General features: G+C 32.4%; 1 protein-coding gene across 1 annotated transcript; it reads left to right on the forward strand.

The window, feature by feature from the left end:
• The first annotated feature begins 1,196 nt into the window (after positions 1 to 1,196).
• LOC111031839 lies at positions 1,197 to 26,515 on the forward strand. Its single transcript, XM_022311948.1, has 5 exons — positions 1,197 to 1,309; positions 18,317 to 19,747; positions 20,393 to 20,455; positions 25,339 to 25,466; positions 26,167 to 26,515. Exons 1-5 carry the CDS (start codon positions 1,292 to 1,294, stop codon positions 26,324 to 26,326), a joined length of 1,800 nt encoding a protein of 599 aa, XP_022167640.1. The 5' UTR covers positions 1,197 to 1,291; the 3' UTR covers positions 26,327 to 26,515.

Here is a 26,515-nt window from a genome sequence, read left to right on the forward strand (position 1 = left end):
TTATGTCAACAATTATTATTTTTATATAGTTATTGTTGGATATTTTAAATTACATCACAGCTGACCTATTGACTACTGAAAATATGAGATAGCTGGTACTTAACTCTAAACACAATGTGATAGTTATGATAAATAGTTATATATAGTTTACCGACTGCCACCGGGTCCTACACGATGACGGTTTGGGAAACCATTTAGGGTCGGAAAATGTTGTACATATGTGCAGGCCACATTCTTTGTAAACATCTTCGAGTTACCATATTATTAGCAAATCGGAAGGAGTAAGTGAGCTTTAGGAGCTAAGGCTTTCAAACAATTTATATTTAATAACAATAACCACCAATATTTTTGATAAATAATACGAATATATATTTATATATGTACCTAGTATGACTTTTATTGTTATGGGCGATTTAAACATCTCAAATTAGACTCTAGTTTATTAAAGTAACTATTTTTAAATTTATACTAGTTTACACAAAGAACAATTAATATTTATTAAATTATTAATTAATACTGAATATTTTATGCAAATATAATATGATTTATAGCTGATAGACGCCCAGTAGCTTACCTGTCAAATATGTTCAGTTTATTGGAAAAAATTTATATTAACTTCGCTTTAAAACTATAAAAATCCAAAACCAAAGCAAAATAAATGTGGATTATTCCAAAAAAAACTTTGTGTGGGGAAAATACGCATGTTTCTCCCTCCCTCGGGTACGCCACTGCAGACGTCCAAGCCCAATAATTGGGAACTGTAGTTTCATACGTATTATGGGCCTAGTAACAAGGTATCTGTTGGTATAAGGAGTTATCCTGCAGTCGGGCCAAACTGTTCCATGCCCTCCAGCTACTACACCATCGCCATACGCAGTGATCCTTTTCTTTCAGCACTGAATGATGACTTATTATTGGACCCACGCTTGTATATTTTATTTGTTTTTTGTTTACCCCGGACGTACCTATATAGGCATATCACATAGACAATTTACATATAACTGATACGTTATATATACATACTGACAAGCGTATCCGATACCGAACGCTTCGGTGCCCCGCCGCGATTATCGCTTATAAGTATATGTATATAGATCGGAGTAGTCGGTATAGATCGGCAATCGATAGATCGATTGTCGAAGGCAAACAGACAGATGTTGTATTGAGAAATCGCCCGCTGCCAGTCCGCTCCGCACAGCCAACCCGCCTGGTCAGGCAGCTCACCCGTCAAACACCGTTGCTGCACAAACGGATTTATCGCGCCCGACATGTAACCGTCGGTCGCACGAACATGGTGCTAATTATCATAGTGAGTACACAGATATACGCGGGTACAACTGGAACAATATTATTGTAATTTAAACACTATATACGAAGTGTAATTCTTTTAACAGTAAAACACGAATGATTGTAAGCATCACGAAGACCATTAATGTTTTTGGAAATATTATTTTTCCATTTAAAATTTGACGTCTTTATAAAACGATCTTTTTGAAAAAAAAAATATGTTTTTACCATTTTTTATCGTTAAGGTTTTCAAAATTTTTTTACATTTCTAATATTTTAATGACAACGTAAGTAGGTTTTTAATTTTAAGTACATACCTGCAAAGCCAAATACTGAATATTTTTCATAGAATATATCAATATTAAAAAAATATTAAACATAAAATTATTTTATAATGACTTCTATACGGTATGCAAAGCAAAAATTTTTTGAGATAATCGGTGCTTCGTGCTTACTGCTGTTAAAAGAATCCCCTATTGTTGTCCCTTGGTTTGTATATAGTATTATGGATACGTACCTACGATATAGTACCTACATATACCTACCGAGGATTTTGAACGATTAAGATTATGATGGTCATAAAATTAATATGCGATTAATAACGGGGATTATCTTACAATAATCTACATCTTGACTGTTTCAATAAATTCATAATTTAAAAAAATAATTAATTAATTATAATTGAACATATTATTACGCATTTATACATCATGATTTTAAAATAACTAATATTTAAATGCCATTTTAACTAAAATCAGTAGACATAAAATCTAAAGTTAAATTGTCATTTGGTTCTTGAGCTTTAATAGTACAATATTTATATTATTATTTTTTAATAAATGTTTATCTATATTAGGTAGATAGGTACTTATACTTGTTTAATAGTTATTAAGATACAAATCAAATAATCAATATATTATTGGAACTTATCATCATAATCATAAGAACATTAAGAACATTATGTTTTATCTTAAATATTCATTAAATATAAATAAAGTTTGAACTCATTGTCAATTTCGTTAAAATCAAAATAAATATATTCCTTTTTTCAATAATGTTTGTTTAAGTAGCAAACTCATTACAAACTTCTTTACCAGATAAAATACGTGTATATAATATTATGTCTAATAGTTTTATTCAAAAAATAAGTGATATTTAGGAAAAGAAAAAATCACTACATAAATAGTGGGGAAATCAATATGAGCAGGTGGTATAAGTATAAATCGGGGTAAATATTATTTTGGTGTCACACTACTTGTATGTCATACTAATATTATATTATATAAGAAACTGATGGGAACTCCTTAATTTTATAAGTATAAGAACCTAATTGAAGACGGTTTGACCGAAAAATGTCTACGATTTGAAAATTCAGGCCACTCTACTATAATTATTATATCATTACAATCATGAAAAATAAACATAAAAATAATAATATTTATTCTTCATGATTGTAAATTGTAATATACATATTATTATATTTTAATTAGGTATTTTAGTATTTTCACTATATTATTTACCAAAAAACTATCGGTACGAATATGGACTTATTCACTTCTACTTACCTGCCTAGTGGCCTAGATTAATCATCAAGTCAACAACTCAATATTACATTATTATAGTGATATGATTTTAATTTTATTAACAATAATTCATGCGTCAGCCACTGTTGTTTAGTTGCAAACCATGTATTATTATGTACTAACTACTAAGTACTTGGAATGTAAGCAAGTGGATATGTATATTATAATAATATAATATAATATAATATTAAACCACACATCACTAACATTACGATATTGTGTTATGTAGCTGCTGTACAATGTTCACTGCCTCGGAACGAATTAATTAAGTACGAAAATAGTTAACACTGTTTGTGCCCTCCGTCGGATTTTTTTCATTTTGCGGTTTTTTCTTGTTTTTATGATCGTTATTAAATCTTCCCGGCGGTATTCCAAGATCCGCTCATCCAAATTGCCACGGGCCAGGATGAGGATAAGCCACGGAACGACGCTGAAAATCGTTGAAATATAACAAATAACAGTAAATAGGTAGTCTGCAGGGAAACACACTGGTGTGTAGGTCCATATGGTCGTATGATGTATCTTTAGAAAACGGCATCACCTAAGTCTGATCATCGGGTGATGGTGGAAGGGAGTTTTTTTGGGGGGGAGGGAGACCACAATGTCATAAGCCCGTGATTATTGACAAAAGATCTGTAAAGTTGTGAATACGTACACATGTCGTACTTACCGAGGTCTATACTCGCGCTTGACTTAAAACTGCAGCTTACCAGTATTGGTTATATCCGTACGTATATAAGTCAAGATGGATGTGTTGGAAAATCTGAATTCGCATCTAGTCAGCCATGTAGATTGTCGACCAGTAGAGATCGGAGCACAATATATTATAAATTGTGCTTAAGTTTGACAAGGTAAATTACACGAAATTTAAATGCATTTATAAACCTATCAAAATTATAAAAAAATAACATTGTCGCCGAACTAATCAATATCCGTCGTTAGGCACGACCTTGACAGTGCACTCGAGTCTGATGAACCCTTCGACGCGGATGTACCCATCGCAGAAGGCCGCCGACCATTATTGTTGTACATTACATAGTCTAATATTGTGTAGAGTATGCATATATATATTATATAGGTATGTAAACTCGAATACAACCTCTGCGGGTAAACTTCCGTGACAAATTCGTTTTTGTTGTATTTTTGTCGATTTTTATTCGCTTGCCCCATTCTCCCACCCCCCTTCTCATCAATGACGAGATGGTCGGGATTTTTTTCCAATTTATATGTACATTGTTTTGTATACATAGTTTCCGGAAATGTCAACGGATTCTCATATTATATATTACCTATAGGTATGTAATAATAGTATGTACTATTATTAATGGTCGGAACTGAAATAATTCAAAACGATATATGTATTATAATATATGCTGTCGGAAACTTGCATCCTTCACGAACTACATAAACTTAACAACGATAATTAACGACAGTTAACTAACAAACAAAAAAACACGACAATCCCACTAGACGTCGTATATTATGTGTGTATTGTTATTATTCGGTCTTAATAGGAAAGTCAAAAACCACTAATGATAATCTGATCGGATACTTTCCAGTTTCCGTTACAAGTCAAAAATACACAAACATTAATCTTAATATATTCTTATGTGGGGAGTTCAAATCTTTTCGTTATTATGGTATTATAATTTAAACGCGCATAATATGTTTTGATTTGCCGAGTAAATCATGTATTATTATTCATTATTGTAATATGCCACCTAAACATAACCCAGCGTTAATGTACCGAGATATTTATGTAAATCGACAGTCCTTGCACGGATACGTATAATATTACATCGAACTGAAAGGGATGAGTTCAATAATATATATTGATTATACGATCAACTATTTGCCCGTTTAACGTACAATTATTTCGAATTCTGTACGTATAGTATGCATTATATTACAATACGATTGAGAGGGGGGGGAGGAAAATCCACGGAACGGAATTCAACTCACATATTATCACCCTTTGTGGCGAGAACCTTTCTGGAATAATTTGACACTGATAATTTGAAAACTATATTATAATTATATTAGTAATAGTTTATAGTAATTACGATCTGCTCCTTTATGAACTCGTGTACAGTATTATTGCATAGTTGTACACAATCTTGTCAATGCGTATCTATAATATTACTTATTAGTAAGTATTAGGACTTACTAATATGCTGTTATTATTTCATAGCATTTGTCTTCAGAATATTGTTCTAGCAAGAACCTCGGAAAATCATCTGTTTTTTGAGTTTCGACGATTTGATAGGTATCTATGTGAATAATGGCTGTGCTGGGCCGTAGCAAAAATAATATGGGCAACACGTGGTTATAGGTTTTTGTAGCCGATTCCATCTCAAAACATTATTATAATGATATGTGAAAATAATTTAAATAGTGATTTTTTTTAGAGGAAATGCGTTTCCTTGACACATTATTTTCGTATTAAACGGTTAGTGTTTGACTGTCTACCGTACCGTGTAATGTAGAATGCGTGTACATGTATATATACACGTGATCAGTCGTCGTAAGGTATTACGCGCGCGCGTTAAAACGCCGTGAAATTATTACCGCTTTTGATAAATTAGGTCGTGTCTTAATAGTATAATATAGTCATGTCGACGGCTGCACGGTTTCGTCGTTTATGATGGGCATCACAAACACTGCAATAGGTATCTATACCCGGAATTACCTGTATAATTATAATACATTGTGTATGTATCGTTATTGGGTGTATTTTAAAATATATAATAAATCCTATAGACAAGCCCAGATTAAGATTTTGAGGCCCCAGGACAGCATGGCCAATTTTTTTAATCTTCAATATAAAATTTCAAAAATGTTTCTATAATTTTTTATATTTATTTTCATAAAACATTAAATATAAGTATTCGATTAAAAATTTATTTCTAGCCTTTTCTAAAGCAAATTTCATAACATATTATATTTCTGTAGTGTCCGTCCGTCCATTAGCTGTTACTAGAACCTATCATAGTTACGATTGTTGATAGATATTGTTGATATTTATTTATTTGTTGTCCGGACTTAATGTATAATATACATTGTATATGAAATTATAATATTTATTGCGTTGTATTAAAATACTTTTAGAAATCAGGAATTTAGCACGCTCGCAGAGTAAGCTTCCTAACTTTTTTGTATCATATATCATTTAAATCTAAAAGTATCAAATGTTCTATGTTTATAATTTAAATTGTTTCTAAAAAACAAATATATTGTATTTATATTATTAATAAGGACCAAAGACGATTTATAGGTATTTTTTTTTTTAAGCACAATATTTAATAAGTCATAATATTATAAATGTATGGTAAAAAATTCGAGGCCTCTAAAAATATTATATCAATTTGTGATATTTTCTACCCTCTCTTATTCTTGCCTTCCCTATAATAGAGCGCTGCAGATTGGGTTAGGATATTACGCTTGCGGAAAAGTAGCTCGGAGAAAACCGATTAAATTTTTTACTGCTTTTGTTATGAAACTTTCGGAAAAGTCGAGTGTTAAATGACAGGTCGTGATGATAGTCATCTCGCGTCCTATTTTAAGAATCGCGGTTTCAATGAATGTCAGAGCACCATTTGTTTTCTTTCTGACCCACCCTCAACATAGCACATTTACGTTTAGCGGAATCAACCCTGTGTTGTAACTTTTAATATTAGAGTAATTCATCTATTTATTTATGTATTTATTAAAGATAAACGGGCTTGGTCCCAGGTTACAATTATGGTGTATTATGTTTACAAAATAGTACAAGATACATATTGTTAATGTGGAACATTAAAACAAGTGTAATAGATAGTAAAAAAACAAAATATAATCAGATAGTTTAGTTATAATAATTCTATAGAAGAAATGACAGATCCTCATTGGCTAACTTCATCATACGTTAATAGGCTCGTTTTTAAAGTAATTTGTAGGGCAATGGGGAATAAAGAAAGTATGTGTATTGTGGGTGAATCCAACAGGAACTTTAAAGTTAATTAGAGGAAGAAGGCCAGGCTAGTCGACAGAGCCTGTAAGAGCTTAATAGAAAAGCAGGATTCAGTGATCGGCGATGGTCAGCTAAAGAGGATAGGTTAAGAAGACGGAGAAGGGGAGTATAATCATGAGGGGTGCAATTTATATTCAAGGCGTGTTTCATAAAGCATAAGAATTTACGTTGAACCCGTTCAAGTTGTAGACAGGCATCAGCTGTTTGAAGATCACATATAACTGAACCATATTGAACGATGGGTCGTATCTGTTATCAAACGTTAAGCTAAGAACATAACCTGTGTCCCTATGTTGGCATTTTCACAATATTTTAGTTTTTACACTATTTATAATACCGTTTTTAAATTGTACAAGCTCATAATGAACATTTAATGTATTAAAATATCATAAAATAGCAAACTGCTGGTCCCTCTCCATTCTACGCCGAAAAGTAGGTGTAAAGCGATAGGTGTAGGTGCAGGGCGAGTTTCATTGAAACAATCTATATAAATTGAAATTGCCAATTTAATGTAATAACGACAAGTCGACTGAACAAAAAACATTCTACCGTCTACCGATTAATTTGATTTTAATAATAATTGCAAATGTTAGCCCTATGCAACCATCACTCTCGACAAGCCGTTCAACGATCGCATATAATTTGGTTAAATTGCATATTTACAATATTTTACCATCATGATATGAAGCGAAATCAAAACGTAACAATAATGTAATAATAAAATTGTTTTACATCTCCTCGTGTATATATATGTATATATGTATCAAAACATCGAGCGCATAAGCACTCGGAGTAATTGTATGATTTTTTTTTTGAAACTCGCGGTGAAGGCGGCCGGGCTGGGTTATCGTTTATTCAAACGCAATTTAAAACAATTTAATATTAATGGAGAAAAATACGTTTGGCTCATGAAATGGTCTTTTCCTTGCTGGCCTCCCGCCTCGGCCGTTCTCGGAAAAGTTAAGCTCCGCCATATAGTACACGCTGCCACCCGCCGGTATGTACCTATACCGCCGTACGTTCACGTATAATATATATTTTTAAACACTCGCCCAACTGCGTAAACCGACCAATAATAACATGTCGTTCTCCCGATTCGAAGTTTCGATACACATGTGTTTCGTAAAAAAATGGTCGTTCGTCGTAACAATAATATTGTGATGAATGCACAGGGTAGACAGAGGTTTCAAGCAGACTCGTCACTCTGTTTTTGTGTATTATAGGTATGCTCAGATTTACACGTGCACCTATTTTCAAACTAGCAAGTTTTTTTAATTGTCAAGTACGGTATTCCTTATAACGGATGTTCATAGTCCTTATAATTTCTACTTGCATAATTATGCGAATCGTTGATTGAATAAATTTGTTTTGAAAACGAAATCAGAACGAGTATACTATACAAAGCTGGACAAGTTAACAATTTATTTTGACTTAGTCAAGTTAAGTCAGTATACAAGAAAGAGTAAAAGTTTAAAGTTAATACACATTTTCTATATAATTCAAGCCTACTTTATTAATTTTATGTCAACTCAAAACTGTATAGTACATATACTGTTTAATGTTTATATAGTACTACATTGAAGTTTTTTGTCACTAAAATAAAAACAATTCTCACCAAACATTGCCGAAATACTTTATGGCATGAAAACGTAATTGATTGAAATGTAACAAAATAAAATAAATTAACTTATTCTTAAGATGAAAATTGCATTCGTTGGTTATAAAACAATTAAGTTAAATTAACGGAAACCCAAAAGTAACTATAACTAGGTACCTAGTTAAGCTAAACAGTTACAATAAAATTAACTTTTTTAACTGCTTAATGCCCGGCCTTGAATTACTATAGAGTTTCCAAGTTATTATTCTATTGTATGTTAATGCTCGCTAATTTATATTTCAAATTATCGTGAACAAAAATCGATTACCCAACAGGCGGTCGAACCGAATCTGTGTGTAACATAATATTATACACGTATTATACATGACGTATCTATATGTACATTGTATATATAGGTAATAATATATATAAAATAACACAATAACGAGATATTCTTATAATATTATGTACGGTACCTGCTACTACGGTGTAAAAACAACGAAAACAAATTAGTTACGCGCGCGAGAGTGTGTTTGGTCATTATTTTGAAGTATTATTTTTTTTTTCAATGTGTATGGATACCGGCCACTGGAAAATGTCCTAAAAAATAAAATATTGTCACGACAACTCGGCATCCTTATATCATGCGCGTGTTCACCGAACCGTTTCGATACACCTTCTAAGCCTATATCTACGGCATATACATTGTGATTACCAAAGCATACTCACCCCCTTTTTCTTCAATACTACATTTATTCAAAATCTAATTTTTGGAATTTTAAAATATATTTAACTTAAGAGTTTTCAACTTCTTGAGATTTTTCGTAGTACTTACTACTTACCTAAGAAAGTTTTCTGTGAAGATACAAACTTATGTTTTTCAAATGAAAACCCCCTTTTTTTATTGTAAATTTCTTAACGGATCATTTTTTTAAAAATGTATTAAAGTATCAGAATCATCATTCTAATGATATATAATTTAACTTTGTACTAAGGATAATATATACACGACAATCGGACAATGTGTTAGTAGGATACCATGGGCGCTATGGTGATTTGAAAATGAAATTGATCAATATTAATCTACTAACGTGAATAATTTGTAAAAACCGTCCAACTATATTTAATATTGTATCCAATATAGTCACATGTAATAAATATTTGTTAAGAACAATTTTTAAGAACCATTAATTATTATTCTTGGTATAAACATTTTAATAACCGGGAAATTGCTTGTTGAATTAATACCTACATCTAAATTAAGAGTATCAATAAAATGATCCACTAAATAATTTATATTAAAAACGGAGAATAAGATAGAGGATTCTCATTTGAAAAACAGAAGGTTGTATGGCTACAATGTTCTCTTTAAGTATTAGGCACATAATGTCTCAAAAATTAAAAAATTTGGTCTTCGTGTGTAGATAGTTAAAAATTCCAAGAACCAGTTGTATTTGCATTGTTAACGGAAAGAGAGGTGAGTATGTTTGGTACACTCTTTAATCATAATAAAATTGGTGCATAGAACAGTTTGATTTTAGCCATAGGTTTATAAAATTTTTAAAATGAATTTTATTTATTTATAAGATTTTGCCTAGATGAAATAATTACCACTATATTATGTACATAGATATGAATATTATCTAATATTATTATATATTGATATAGGGTTCGAATCATAATACTAATACAATCGCTCTGACCATGGCTAAAACGTCGTTACACAAACAAAAACATCAGACTATTATATTATTGTATTTATATTACATACCCACGTGAGCGCGTGCGAACGCATATTACATAAAAACAAAAAAACAGGACGAGTTCCGGTCTGGAGTTACTATTAAATTCGGTTTTATGCGCGATTGGTCGACGGCGTGCACGGGTTTCCGTATAAATGCTCGTGAAATATTGTTGTGCACATTAAGCACAGCAAATACGTTTGGTCGATTTCCTATAAATCAATGATTATAGTATAATATTATTATGTTTACACTGAATATACGGCTCTTTGATAAGCTATAAAAAATTAATAAATTTAGAACTGTAAAAACATGCTACACTTGACATCTAAACTCATCTTAACAATTGTTAATTATTATTTCGTGCAACAACTACTTTAAACACCAAGATTCACCGGTATGTCTAGGTACCAACGTGTATATTGTATATAGAAGTTGTCTCTTTCGTCGAGACAAGACTATCATATTTTCATAGTATCCACCCGGGCCTATTTATCTGTGTAATACAATAATAAGCTCTTAAACGTCGCACTGTGTGAGCAATACATAATTAATAATGGGTAGTTGTAGGTAGTGAAGTACAAAATTTTAATAAGTATGTGTGTTTAATGATTAATGTCACAGACTTTTAAGAGCACAATCCGCGACTGCAGCGTTCAGAGACCAGCGAGTATGACATTTTATAAGAATATTATCCCATTCGGTCGAACTTGTTAACTCGAACTTTTTAAACTCAAAATCGCCGATACCCGATACCTATAACATTTTCCCTGGCCCAATAATTTCCTATCATTGTATTATCCTTGGATAACTCGAACTTTTTGGCCAGTCCCTTCAATTTCGAGTTAAGAAAGTTTGACTGTACAATTATAATACACGCTTAAACACCACACTGCAAGCAATAAGAATCCATTGGTGAAATATTTTGTGTTTTCATTTCACACTTTTACCATCTTAAGGTTCTGTAGATTTACAAAAAATAAATGATTATTTTAATAACTTGTTACACAGCATATTTTTGGTAATACCTACTTAGATTTTCTATTTAGTGGTGATAAAGTAGCTAAGAATATTGAAGTCTTAGATCTAATGCTGAAATCTAATAATGAAAGGTTTCTTAAGTTTCATTTTTAAAAATTAATTTGAAATTAAATTGTGTATGTAGTGTGATAAAATGTAATTTTTCGTTTTGTCGATGATAATATGCATGTGTCTACAATAGTACAATATATTTAAATACATAATACACAAGGTGATTTTTTAAAGGTAAACACTGCTCTTTATCACGAAAAGTGTTTAATTTTTTAAGAATTCCCTTGTTTAGTCGAATTGTAATAAATCGTAGGTAATATCAGAACGGACAGTGTTATTTCACTAGTAATATACAAATAACATAATAATATAATAAATATAATGTTTAATTGTCTATTATTCGATCGATGTTTGTACGCGCATCATCGTTTGTTTGTATTCGTTCAAGTGTGACAGTGACATTATTATATAGATTATAGAAAAAATATTGGAGGACGACTTCGGTCGGGATAATGATAACGATGACGATGACTTTCACTGCTATATTTCTCATTTCCCTTCCGATTTCTGCTCTATTACCTATACTGTATATATTAATCTACATTTGATTAGCGCCGTTAAAATTGATCATCGTTTTTTTTTTTTATGTGTGTGTGCTTTGCTCGTCCTCCAAATTTCTCTGAATCCAGAGTAATTTATTTACAAGAATTTCTGTGTAAAGAGAACAAAACGTGTAATTCTCTCGTACTAAGCATTGGTGTTGAAGTCTCGCCCGTAAAACAATGCAATTTTCGGTAATATTCTTTTCGGCTTGTCTTTGAAACCAAAATTTATACTTCTACATTTCCAAAATTGAAATGTTGTTCCTGTTGGCTATTTGAAATATACTTGAATAGCAATATAGCTCGCTGTTTGGGTTTCAAGAGAATCAGTAGTAAAATTATGTAAATATTTATAATTGTACACATTTATTTCACATTCACCTATAATAACACAATATTGCATAGACGAACAATGAGGATTATAAACTATCGTAAAAAGCATACCTGCATTCTAATATAAATGTTTTAATAATGCAGGTATAACAGAAAATTTAAGGACGACCGCAGAAATATAAATCGGGGAGGGGGAGGGGCAAAGTGAAAAATCTCTGATAATACATCACACATTTTTTTTTTTTACAAGTGATGAAACAATTAATATTAACTATAATATCGATGGGGCATGCCCCCCCCCAGCGGGCGCCCTTGTTGTAGTTTTAATCTATTTATTAATATATTTCTAGCTAACATTAGTTTCAATTTATATTGAATGTTTATCATTGTCAATAATATAGTGTTATGATACGACAGCCTGATATTACAACCTAAAATCGTGAATAGGCATAAATAATGACATAATATTAATATTTAACATTTAAATATAAATATCTTTATTTATAATGTGATAATATTTTTTAATACATTATATGGTTTATTTTTACGATTCTCGATGTCACTTTGTGCTGTACGAGACTTTCATAATATAGTATCATCAAAAATACCACTGCTATAGCAGAAGAGTCCATTTTCAGTCGGGTTTTCAAGTACTACAAATTACAAGGTTATAGCAGTTTTATTATTGAAGTATGCCCTCCTTGGACTCACCACTCAACTATTTATAATTATACCTTTGGCAGACGATAGTACTTATTTATGAACGTCCACCAATGTGATAATATTATAATTATTCACTGTTTATTATTAATATAGGGTATGTGACTGCGATTTAGGAGAACATGTATCAAAAATCCATAGTTACCTATTATATATTATTATAATAATTTCTGTGGCATGCAGTTTTTATACAAAGATAGCCGTATGAATAGTATACTAGTTTAATAGTGTATATTATAAGGGATAGACGGTATAAAAGATTTGGCAACAGGTTTTTGACACACATTAGGCCCCAAAAAAAATGAGCTGAATATCTGTCATATGTCGTATGCAAAAGAAAACATCCCTTACCCTATCAAAAAGTGATTTCCGAATTTCCGAAAAATTGTTTTTTACATACATTCGTTATTTTTTCATATATCTCAAAAAACCCATCACCCCACTATTTTCCTTATTACTATGTTCTTGGATAAAAATTCAATAACGGGGCTGTTGTAACCAAAGGTTCTCCAATACCTATATATTATTATAAATGTTTAGACTTTGGACCATATGGTGTATTATGTATATAGTTATGCAGCCAAGGATTAAATATATTATATTATATATTATTTTAACACTTTTGTTCTTCATGCAAATGGAGGTACATTTAATTCTTTGTAGAACGATCCGAGGTTTAACTGTTATAATTAGTTAAGAATTAATATTTTTACGGTAATATTATATAGGTTTGCATTACAATAAGTCAAGTAAAAAAATATTAATTGATGCAAAGTACAAGTCTTTACATTTAGCATACTCGATTGATTACAATACATGTATTGATAGAACACAACAATGATCTGATTAAATTAATAATTATATTACTTTTTCCGTTTTCATTATAAATCGATTCATAAAGTATAAAAATATTGTACTTCAATTGTAAAAATATTATAATTTTGTCCCTAATTTATGAAAAATATTTTATCACGGCATTGCACATTATATTTTTAACATTTATACCTTCAGTTAAGAATATCGGACGATGAGAATATTAATTAAATTTTAATCGTCGTCGGATTCAGCTTAGGGAGGAATAATTGCAGAATATGTATGGAATCACCTGCAAAGGTTAACGTAGGCGGCGACCAATGGACGTATTTACAATATGTAGGTACGCGTAGAGTTCAAACCCTACAGATCCGTGACCGGAACTTACCATCCGGTCGATCAAGCTAGACAGGTCAAAGTCAAATATTTTATAATATACAAATAATATATTTTATTTGTAAATTATTCGTTTGACATGAAAATTGTTTTACATGGCGCTCATGTTTGCATCGAAACCACGTATAATACGCATATTAAATATTATATATTTCACCGAAATTCGTTGTATTATATATAGTATAAACTATAAATCATACAATAATATTATATTATCGTTATTCGTTGAAAATACGATATTTAAAATTTACATTGCTGGATGGTTTTCAAATGCGTCCATCTCATCAAGACTCGCTTTAAAACGTACACTTCATCCTGAAGTTAAGATAGTTAATTATACATTACCATTTACCACATAATATTTTATGGCATGCTGTCGTGCAGAATATGGTTTGGACGATATTTGTATACGTAATATATTATTGTTTTCATGTTTTTGATAAAATTATACGTGTATATTATTATCGGACAGTCGTCGTCGGTTTTCAGGTGTATTCCTATTTTAACAAAACTTTTTTCATCCACATCAAACCATATTAAGTATATTTCGAATTTCACAGTAATTAATAACATAAAATATGTACCCGTGTAATACAACAAATATTACAAAGCTGACTGTAAAATGGGACGTATGTTATGTCTTATGCGTAGAATGTTATTATTGGAATACTCCGTGTCTCCGTATTAGATGAGCATAAGAGATGACCATAATAATAATATTATTTGGAACACGTCGTAGTATATTTTAATAACATGCGAATTTAGTCCAATTATACAAATTTTTATTGCGTTTGGTATTTGCCTCCACTACAATAACTGTACAATATAACGTCTAGAGAAATACGTCTCATGATTATTATTATACCCTTTGATCGAATTTGTGTTATATAATACATGGTTTTGATTATTAAACGTATATTCTACCTATTTAATTATTAAATGTTTGACAGTATCGACGGCTGGAATTTCGGTCGATTTTAGCAAACGAAACAGTGCATTGAGATTTTAATAATTCAATTTGAGTATATTATGAAGTAAAACAGACGGATACGCAAGATAATAACATAATAATACACAATATTATTGCCCATGTACATCACGATATTATATTGCTCTTGCTCTGGCATTGCCTTCTTCCACTCACCCAGTCACCCGGCCAATAATCATACAGTTCATGTGAACGTGTTCTAGACATTCGCATCGGTGATGACAAATTAGTAGGTGGAAATGTAGAATGTAGATATAATAATGTTATAATATTATGTATCGAATTTATCGTCCCACTCAAATTTCCAGTGAAATCCATTCAATCGCACTCCTCGGTTTGGCTACAGTCCAGTAGGATTCCGGCAGCAGTGGCTCCATACGGCGGTAGCATTATTATATACATGCCTTTGTCGTATACAATTATATTCGTTAGATTAATATCCTAATGTTAGAAATTAATAATGTTATTATAATGTTATATCATTTTATAGCGCAATGTGTATACGTGTGGCATATAATATAATATTTTTTATAATATTATTATTAATAAAATGTTTTTTTGGTTGTAAATATACTACGTACGACTTCTGCAAACACAAATTTCACAGCCTGAGGTAAAGTGGCGTTTTCAAAAGAAATTTTTATGCTGCGAAAAATTCGTGGTTAACCGTGGTTCTGCTCGCCAGTCTCCGAACATGGTTTATGTAACCCTACACTGCATGATATTTTGTATTAAAAAAAAAAAAAAAAATTTTAAGAGAATTTGATGCTGAATTTGGGAAAAATGACTAAAAAAATTTATTTTAATTGTAATTCATCCATTTTTACAATTTAAGGGTTTGTAGCCAATCTGCAACAGTGTGCAATAGTGACATGATTTTTTTTTTTTAAATGTTTGATATGAAAACATTCATTATATTAACATGATGTACTTTATAAACTTATAGTTATTAGTTATTATAGCACAAAATAATTTATAATAATCAATACTATACAAAATAAAATTTATATCCAAGTACTGTTAAAATACAAAATTTATAAAACTACAAAAACAGTATACTATTCTAAAAACTTAAAATAAAATTTCACTTTTCATCAAATTCGTCATCACTTACGTTCCAATCTAGTGGTAACGTAAGGAGTTGTTGGATTTCTTCATCCTTCATTTTTGTTTCCTAGACGCACGCACACTGTATCCAAAAAGCTATAAACAGAAAAATGTAATTTACACAAAAGTAATTATATTTATTGGAATAATTATGGTTTTAATAAATAGTACTTACAATTATGATTTCAAATATATTTTTTTTTGAATCCAAGTCGGGTTTATACAGTTTGATAAAATATGATAAACACATCGGTACTAGACAACTGATAAGATATTGGGTAGTGAAAATAAAACATATGATAAATATTACTGTTACCATGGTTGTTATGATAATATTGATATCACTATACGACTTGGTATATTGACAAATGTCTACAATGCGCATTAATGAAAAAATATGAAATAAAGACAGTTATTTTCAGATAAAATCAGTATGTAACCAAATGGTTACACTATGCAGTGTAGGGTATTATGAACATAGGTAAATCCTAATTGTACCTGTATCTTTCGCTCCTAGTCCACTGTAGCCATCTCTGTAGCATAGTATACCAGCGAAGACTGTCTCCAGACGGATATCGCGGTGTTCATGAATACGGCTTTGTATCGTTTCAACGAAAATAATAGTCTTGTAGCTTCGGGGGATGAAATGAAAACTAAGTCGTAAATATTCGAGTGTTTGGTGTCTGTCGAGAGAAAATTTTAAAAATCCGTATAATTGAATACTCTTAGACATGAGAGGGTGTGAGCGAATATGTACCCTGTCTAATCCGTTTACATTTTAGCCTTTAAGTAGTAGTCTATTACATATTAGACATAACATTCCAAGTTTAATATTATATTAATTGTATGTAAAATGTTATCGTTAGTGATAGGTTAATATTTGTTCACAAACTATTAATATAACTCGAACATTAAGAAGTTTGAGACAAATGTTGAGTCAAAATGTTTGATCAATGTGTTCAAGTAAAACAGCATATCATTAACTTCTATGTGTAGAACTTATTAAACATATTTAAAAATATAACGAGGTCAATAGTTATTATATTTTATTACTAGCTGTATACCTTGACTTCGCCCGGGAAAAAATAAATATAGGTAAAATGTGTTTTGGTACGCATGCGGTGCTATATTGGCCTATCTCGGTTTTACTGTTTTAGTGTACCTCAGTTCACGGGAAAATCGTCATCGGTGCTGTATTTCACTTCGTGAACTAATTCGTCAGAAATGAGCAATACGCCTGTGGCACATAGAATCTTTTCGGACGTGTTTCAAACTACTTTTTAAACTTTCCTGATATATCTAAGGACAAACTCTGAAACTTTCGTCAACATTTATCTGGTAGTTTTTGAGTCTATAAGCTATATTCAAATAGCAAATATAATTAATTAAGTATTAATTATTTTCATTTCAAATCCCGTAGCATCGCATGGCAGTTCGGCTAGTCTATTCAGTTTTTTTTTTGTTTAAATTTTATTTCTGTAACCAATGACAATCCTATATAATATATATAACCAAAAACACGTGAATCATCTTATAGAAATCTATAAGGGTTGAAAAATGAAGTAAAGAACACTTCCCGAACCCCAAAGAATATGTGGGCTTAAATTATTGCCAATTGGATCAGTAGTTCAAAATCTATAAGTCCCATACAAATAGGTACATTAATTTGTTAAAAAAAAAATCTCCTGAAAACCTAAATTCGTGAGTGTTTATTTCCAGTCCTCAATGGACCGATGGAAAGGTCGTAAAATCTAGGTATAAAATGGTATGGAACGGTTGCTGGTTCAGACAGTGAAAAATGATTTACAAAGTAAAAAACATACAAAACAAAAATCGACGAGTCCATCAAATAAAACAAACATTTTTATAATTCTATACATTTATACAGTTACGTTTATAATATAATTATAATATAAATACGAGTAATACATACATAATACATGCATTTTTGCATTAATAATAAATCGTTTCAGTTTTTGGTCGAACCCTCTATAATCTGACGTACCTTCTTAATCGAATAACCCTTATGAGGTCGCGTGTGGGTCGGACCAGCGAGGTCCTACTGCATTTATAATATTGTTATCTTACGACCGCCCTTCTTATAAAGTATGCGCAGGTGTTGTTGATGTGCGCACGCGGCGCCCAACCAAAAATCGTATACTCCAGACCGCCACGCAACGACACCGACATGAAGGTTCAGACAGCGGAGGCGGACGACGACGAGACGACTAAGGCGAATACCACGACCACTGCGGCGCTGGCTACCTTGGCGTCGACAGGCCGCCGGTACGCAGACAGCAGTAAAAGCATGTCGTCCAGGGCCAACAATTACTACGGCGTGCAATATTATGCGCCACCCGTCGTCCATGGCACCGCCGCCGACGCCTTCACTCGCCAACTGCACATGCACTTACAGCAGCAACAGCAGCAGCAGAACCACCACCAGCGGCACGCGCTGCAGCAACCCGCAGCCGTGGCGGCGGCGGCGGCGGCGGCGTACCATCAACGCGGCGGCGACCGTCCGCCGTGGGAACAGACTGCCACAGTGGTACACGCTGACGGCGGACCTATACTGATGAACCCGTTGCAACTGCAGCCGACGGCCTACGACGACCCGTCCACGGTCCGGTATGCGCCCCCCAAACCACACAGGGCTCAGCCCGTGGCCAGGATCGTCAAGTACGGGGAACCGGCGGCGGCCGCGGTGGCGTACCAGCTCCCGTACCTGGCGGCAGAGGCGGACGACCGTGCGCTGTTGGACAACCTGCCGGCGCTCCAGTTCGCGCTCCAGCACGCCACTGGCAAGACGCCGCTGCAGCCACTGGTGTCGACGTCCGGTCACCAGCAGTACGCGGCCCTCCAGCAACCACCCAACCACCATTACCGTCACCACCCGGTCAAACAGACACCAGCTACCGCCATGCATCAGGTCTATCCACCACCACACCATCACCTTCATCGCCATCACCAGAGGCTGCTGCAGCCGTATCCCAGTCACCAAGCCCACCTGCAGCACCGGTACGCACCTTATGGTGCAGCGCAACCGGCCACCCGGTACACTCAAGTACCGTTCCTGTACAACCTGCCGGCACCACCAACCGCTCAGCGACACCTTTTGGCACCCACCGAGTATGATCTGGTGACCCGGTTCAACAGACTGCTCAAGCAGCGAGAGAGAGACGATCGACACCGAGCCCAGGAATCGGTACGGCGCCGGCGACCGGACGACGGTGACGTTAGCGGTGGTGCAGTCGTCGTCGACGATATCGAAGATGGAGAGGAAGAGGAGACAGCCACCCAGCCGGCGGTCAAGGCGAAAAAGGCCAAGAAGAAGAGAAAGAAGAAACCGGCAAAGGCAACCACCCCTGCACCGCCAGCGCCAGTCGAAGAAGAACTCGACGAGGAAGACAGCGACAGACGACCGCCGCCGCCGTCTCGACGACACAAGCAACTCGTGCGGCAGGACGACGAACGGGCCGACGATGAACAGTCCAACACCGAGGAACAGGAATCACAAAACGTGCACACTAGCGAAAAGGTACTAGTCATGTCAAATAATAATTATGAATTATTAGTTATTACATTTTTAATTTATAATTTACTATATTATACTGTCATATAATATACGAGCACTTATATTTTAATATATTTTTAGTAAGGTCCATCCTTTTTCTACCACTGTTCGTATTAAAAAACATTAGCCATCCTCAAACAAAGACTTACAATCAAAACTTTCTATTGAATTTTAAAACAAAACATATTTTTTAACGCATGTATAGATGTTACAGACGCTTGCCTATCGAATAAATTGAACTTTGTAATTATTCCAAAAATTCAAATTATTTTATTCTCCCTTTAAAAAAAAAAAAAATTATAAACCACCATTTAAATAGAGTCTTCCATTAATGTTTACTGTTATTTATCAAGTTTGAACAAACCTCATCACTAAGAAGCAGAGTTGTAGAAAACCACTACTATTTACTTAGTTTCATTTCTTTCGGTTTTTAAAACAAAGACAATAACTCCATATAATACACAGTGATCTGTGACCGTGGTCAAGCATATCACTCACCACGGTATGGCAATATCATATTAATAATAACCGCAAACCGCTAACCAGCCACAGTGTGTACATATACTACACAATATATAATAATATAATATCATAAATGTATTGTTTCAGTTGCCCGAAGGCACTATCGTTCAGGAAACCGAAGACGAACTGCAACAGACGTTGGATGAACCGGTGAGTCATTTTGTTATTTTGTTATTTTTATCGTTATAGTAAGATAAAATAATTTTTTATTATACCTTTGATCGCGTGGTATATAGTCTCTCTTAACCGCACCAGTCTGGTTGTGCTGCACGCTTTTAGTTCACAATTTCTAGATTTCTAAATTATTTATGAGTAACGCTGTAGTAATCTATTATGCGTGTGTATTATGGTCATGATATATTTATTAACATAACTTAGTCGATAATATAAAAATATTTATCATAAAATTATGATTCCCAATATAACAGTGGATCTGATAAGTTTTTTATAGAGGGGGGGGGAGGGAAGTCTTTATATCTCTAACCGGAGACAAATCGTCAGACTGTAAAAACGATTGTAAACATATTTTCCAGATTTTTGTTAGCATTCGTTTTTTTCTAGCCGTTATACGCACTGCATTATTCTCCTTTGAATCTCACTGAAAAATTCGAAAAATGTCACTTTTAAAAACGTTGGGCAATCTGCTGTGTTAAAATTTCAATCTTTTTTGAAGCATAAGCTTTGTAGTTATTTATGTCTATGAAAAAGTGTCAACAGAAAAAAAAACACTTCATAAAACCAAATAACTTTCCTTCGCTTTACTTGAGAGCATTTTATTATATAGGTACAGTATTTTACTTTTTCTTATTTGTCATAGTCGCCGTAATGTGGATAAGAGATTATGTTTCAAACAGCGTATATACGTTGTATACTTTGTTAAAGAGCTGTCAAATATATTTGTTATGAAGGAAATAGAAAATCTTTTTAGTTTTGAATTAGAGCAATGAAGCGAAGACGATATTGATATTAGTCTTACAATGATCGTGTATATTTTTTCTGTCAACGAATTTTCTAAATCGGTATCGCTTAGATTTGAAACTGTAATAATTCTATAGAGACACGAAATAATAATACATTGGCCTATATTATTAATTGTTAAGCATTGATGAACTAGAAAATCTAAAAATCTTCCAGACTCCAAAAAACCTAAAATATAAAGTGCATTACCACACATTTTTTTATAGGTTTTTTTAAAACAATGAATCAAATTGTTTAGAACGAAGAACCAAAAAAAGGTTTGGTCGATTTACCAATTTTTTCTTAACGTTATTATTCGTATGATTTTAATATTAATAATCATCGTAACAAATATGATAATATCATTAAGACAATGTGTGTTATGATATAATTATTAAATAATAAATATTTATTTGCCGTAAGTAAGGTCAGGCAGGGCCCTATTTAGCAATTTGCACACAGAGCCAAAAAAAAAAACTGCCCAATCATACAAAACAAAATGTATTTGTTTTACAAACAATTTTTATAATAAAATAACTTAAACGATAAAAAAAATTACAATTTCAAATTGTCTTCCTGAATTGTGAATGAGAAAATTATTTAACTACCTAGGTATACGAGATGTTTTCAGTTACAGCTACTGAATTTATATTGATAATTTGATATTACCTAAATGTTATAATATACAAATATAATATTAACTGTAGGAAATAGGTTATGTGGAGTTATGAGAGGATTACAAAAATTAAAATTTAAAAAAAAAATTAGCCCTACGGATCAACAATCCTCTGTTCCTATCCTTATGCCCTTAAACACTGCCCCTTGCCTATTGGATGCGGCCCACGAACACAGTGTTTATTGGGAAAATTTACTCCCACGAGTTCCATGCCAAAATCCTAGTTGTATATTATATATTTTATTACGTACACGCACAGACCTGCATACACGGCGTTATTACGGCAAGGACATTATGCGCAAAACGTTAACTCGTACATAACGCTTTTGGCAAACGACACTGGTTTTTTTATAATTTTCTTTCAATTAATATTAATAATAATATTCAATCACAGTATGGTTGGAGGTTGGTCAATGCAGGAGGGGTGGCATTTTCGGACAGACGATTGGCGACGGGAGGATCGAGGTATAGACTGCATTATAATATTTATTCATTTTTTTTTCAAATTTTTTTCTGCTTATGCTGGATGAGAAGGGTAGCAATTAAAAGTATAATACATCTCTCAAATATTTTTGTACACGATATTATTATAAGTATTCAATTTAAAACCGTGTACTTTAAGCAATATACAATATATACACAGCGTGTTTGTAAAATGGCAGTGAATAGATTTTTTTTCCAAGGGTCCCTGAATTATGTCCACCCGCGCATAGCAAATCCCCCCAATGGGCCACTGCTAATTGAGGCTGCCCATTATCGATGGTTTTAGGAGAATCCATTCCCGAAATGAAATTTTAAATCGTTCATTCTAAAACGAATTATTTCTTAATCCCGAGGACTGTGAAAGTCCCATAAAAAATATATATTAATATCAGAGAAGATTTTCGCGGTATAAAATAATGTGATCTTTGTTCACATGTTAAATACATAATAACATTTTCAATTTTGTTTTAACTGTTGAGCAATTTAAATTTAGGTATTCCAAAAACTCCGTAAAAAAATTTTTAAGCCGTTTTACTGTATACCTACCACAGACAGACAGTCACAAAAAATATTATGTAAATATATGTAAAAGAAAGTATAGGTAGGTAGTACATTTTTATTTTTCATCGGTGCATAGTTTTTTAAATATTTTATACGAATATGTATATTTTTAACTATTATTCATACACGTTACATATTATGTTATATACCACCGTAAATATTTCTTTCGCCAGCGATCCGTGTAGCGTAGCGTATACAATATGCATAACAGTTTCCACTGAAGTCCGTTACATTTTTAAACGAAACTTGTACTGTGTTTCGTGGAACACTAAAAGTGATGAATTTTTAAGCAATATATCGGACTTTCACCCTCGTATCACTATAGAATACTGGCGGTATGATATAATATATATTTATAAATACTATATTGGTACTAGGTAGAATTTCATCTGTATAATATTATTATACGAGTATATATATGATATAACGCTCAATAAACATTTGCCCAATTAATGATCTATAAAAATAAACGTAGTAACAATCAACTAAAGTGTCTAATGTGCACACTGCTGCAAAATTAATTAAGTACATATTTATACACTCGCTCCTTCATAATAAATATATAATATTTTTTTGACTATAAATCAAACGTTATTGCGCGATTTGAGTATAATATGATTATGGTACTATTGCTATAGACAAACAGGTGATGTCGTTAAAAACCGGATCACAATATTGTGATGTTATTAATGTATAGCTTAGTATCTAATTGGGTATACATTAATGTTTTAGAAAATAATTGTATTACTTACATAATTTGGAGCCATAATAAAACAAAATTGTTGAAAAAATTATATTTTCTACCATGTTGTATCGCTATAGTTTCTATCTTTTTCTCTTCTTTGATCAAAAATATATAATGGTAATTTCATATTATGTAATATTTTTTTAAGAACTCAAACTTATAAAAACAAAATGTTGAACGAGTATTTAATTAACTACACGTATTTAAACTTTAAAGTGTATACTATGACTATATTATGAGCATAGTGGGGTGGTACAAAAGTGCTCACAATATGTTGGTCTACTACAACTTGGATCTCATCAGAACTTTAAATACTTAAAACTAATTAACTAGCAACTCGTTAAATGTGTTATACATATAAACATTCTCAGGAAAATATTCCGCTTGATTTTTTTTGTTCTTGAAACTCAACAATATCACTCTTTTCTATTGTTGCTTTTGAGTAATATTTTTTACTTTTGATCCCCAAAATTACCAACTAGATACATTTTTTTTACCCAGAAAAATTTCTTAAGTCAATGATATAAAGTTTTTTACTTTCCAAAAGATGATATAACAAACGCCAAAAACAAAGCTCACATACACGCACGCACATCATTGTGTAACCAATATCCATTAATCATCCCCCTCAGATTCTAATGCTAAGTAAATGTAATAAAAATCATTGTACATCATTCGATGTCCCTAGATAACTTAAAAAATGATATTGATTGTCTGCATCATGTATTCTTCTTATAGTAAAATTATGAAATAAAGACAGAGAAGTATTCCATTGACGAGTGTGGTATAAAATACAACCAATTTTACCATATTGTACCATCCAACCACTTCTATATTCCACTGTGTTTCATATAAAAGCATGGTATGATTCGTTTTTTTTCGTGGCGTTTCGTCTGACATCTTTAATAATATTTCAATATAATATGTATTATATTATAGTATAATAAAATAGCTATATACATATTTTTTTCTGATAATAAATTAGTAAATAAAGAGGTGACACAGAAAGTACGTGAAAACTGTGGTTCTATATCTTTGCGACATTGCGTAAAGTGTTATTATACCTGTATATTATTTTAATGATATTTTTCCAAGTATAACTACAGTGCATTGACAGATATATATCCAAACAGACTATAGAGGATGAGGTGTGAGGTATTATATAGATAATAATAGATATTATAATATTATCTGTTTTTTATTTTTGGTTATAACACTTATAAGTTGTTTTTCCCAATCGATTGAAATTCTAATTGTATTAAGTTGTTTAGGTAATATAAGAACTTCAAGTGGAAAACTGATGTTGATGTTAATAGATACTCTCATATTAGTTAATGTAAATTAAAGAAACATAGCATATCTACGAAAATCAAAAATGTATTTTATATAATATTATGTATTCGTATACTAGGTTAGGTTAGGTTAGGTTTCGTATTAATCCTAAATGATCCAAACTTTGATCGAAAACATTATTTCATATCATACATACAAAAACTTTTTGTTACATACCCTAACCAATACTATAATTGCAACCTTCAAGACATTTGTCTGGATATATTTTTTCTAATTTCATTTCATATTTTTTTTCATATTTGTGACGCGGTGGAGCAGTCTCAACTCAGCGAACAGTTTGGTGGTGACTTAACATTCGAAGACGGCGGCGGCGAACGGGTAGAGTTCCAGTTGCACGGCATCGGAGGTCCTGAATCGTACAAATTTGGATTCGACACTGGCAAAGGGTATTTTTCAAACTATTTATTAATTATTTAAGCGATTGTATTTGATCAAAGTTCATGTCACAGACCTTTTTTTCAGCCATCGATTCTAAACGCTTCCCACATAAGTCATAAATATAATGCAATATTATAATATTATAATATATTTCATAATCCTGAGTTAAATTATACCTATATCCTATCTAGTAAGTAGCCTGTGTTTCGCGTGTATTTCGGTTTAATCAGTTAAACGTTTATGACAGAAAACAACAGCTCTTTGCGTTTTTTTCTCGTCTTTTGACCACACATATTATATTACACAGACGTGTTTCGACATTATAATCGTCATAAAGTCGTAATAATATATCTTTTGACAATACTGTTTCTGTGGAAGATTTTATAAGCTTCTAGAAAGTATTTTGGAAACAAGTAATAACACATTTCAATTAAACCATTAACGATTACGACATGTCCACATAATATGGTCTGCTCAGTGCTCAGTCCATATATAATGGTATTTATTACGATGCTGTGGGTGGGTATCTTAATGATGGACTAGTTTATAGTTAATAAATAATTTATGTACTTTTATGAATTTGGTTTGGTGGAGGAAGGCCAACCACATTAACACTAGAAAAATTGGTGGGCGGGTACTTATTTTAAATAATTTTCACGCCACCACTGATAGAAGTAGTAATTATTATAACTATGACGTCCAAAACAGGTCCAACAGACAGTTCAGGTATGAGGAAAGGGACAACGGAGGAAACGTCCACGGCCATTACGGATACCTGGACAACGACGGAAAAATGCAAGTGTACAACTACAGTTCACATCCAGAACTTGGGTATCGCGCACAAAAGGCCGAAACCTTGGAAGTGTGACAACAGTTGTAGACCAATATAATACTGTGATTATTATAATGAAGTATAATAATAATGTAATTGTTAATAAATTGTTTATAAATTAATATTGTAAGTATCATAGTGCGTAAAATACCAATTATATATAGTATTGTGTATGATATAATATTACAGACTAAGTTTGTTGTCCTTGTAATATGTGCCTATCAA

This window comes from Myzus persicae, unplaced genomic scaffold (genome assembly GCF_001856785.1).
Source record: "Myzus persicae strain clone G006 unplaced genomic scaffold, MPER_G0061.0, whole genome shotgun sequence".
Lineage (NCBI taxonomy): Eukaryota > Metazoa > Arthropoda > Insecta > Hemiptera > Aphididae > Myzus > Myzus persicae.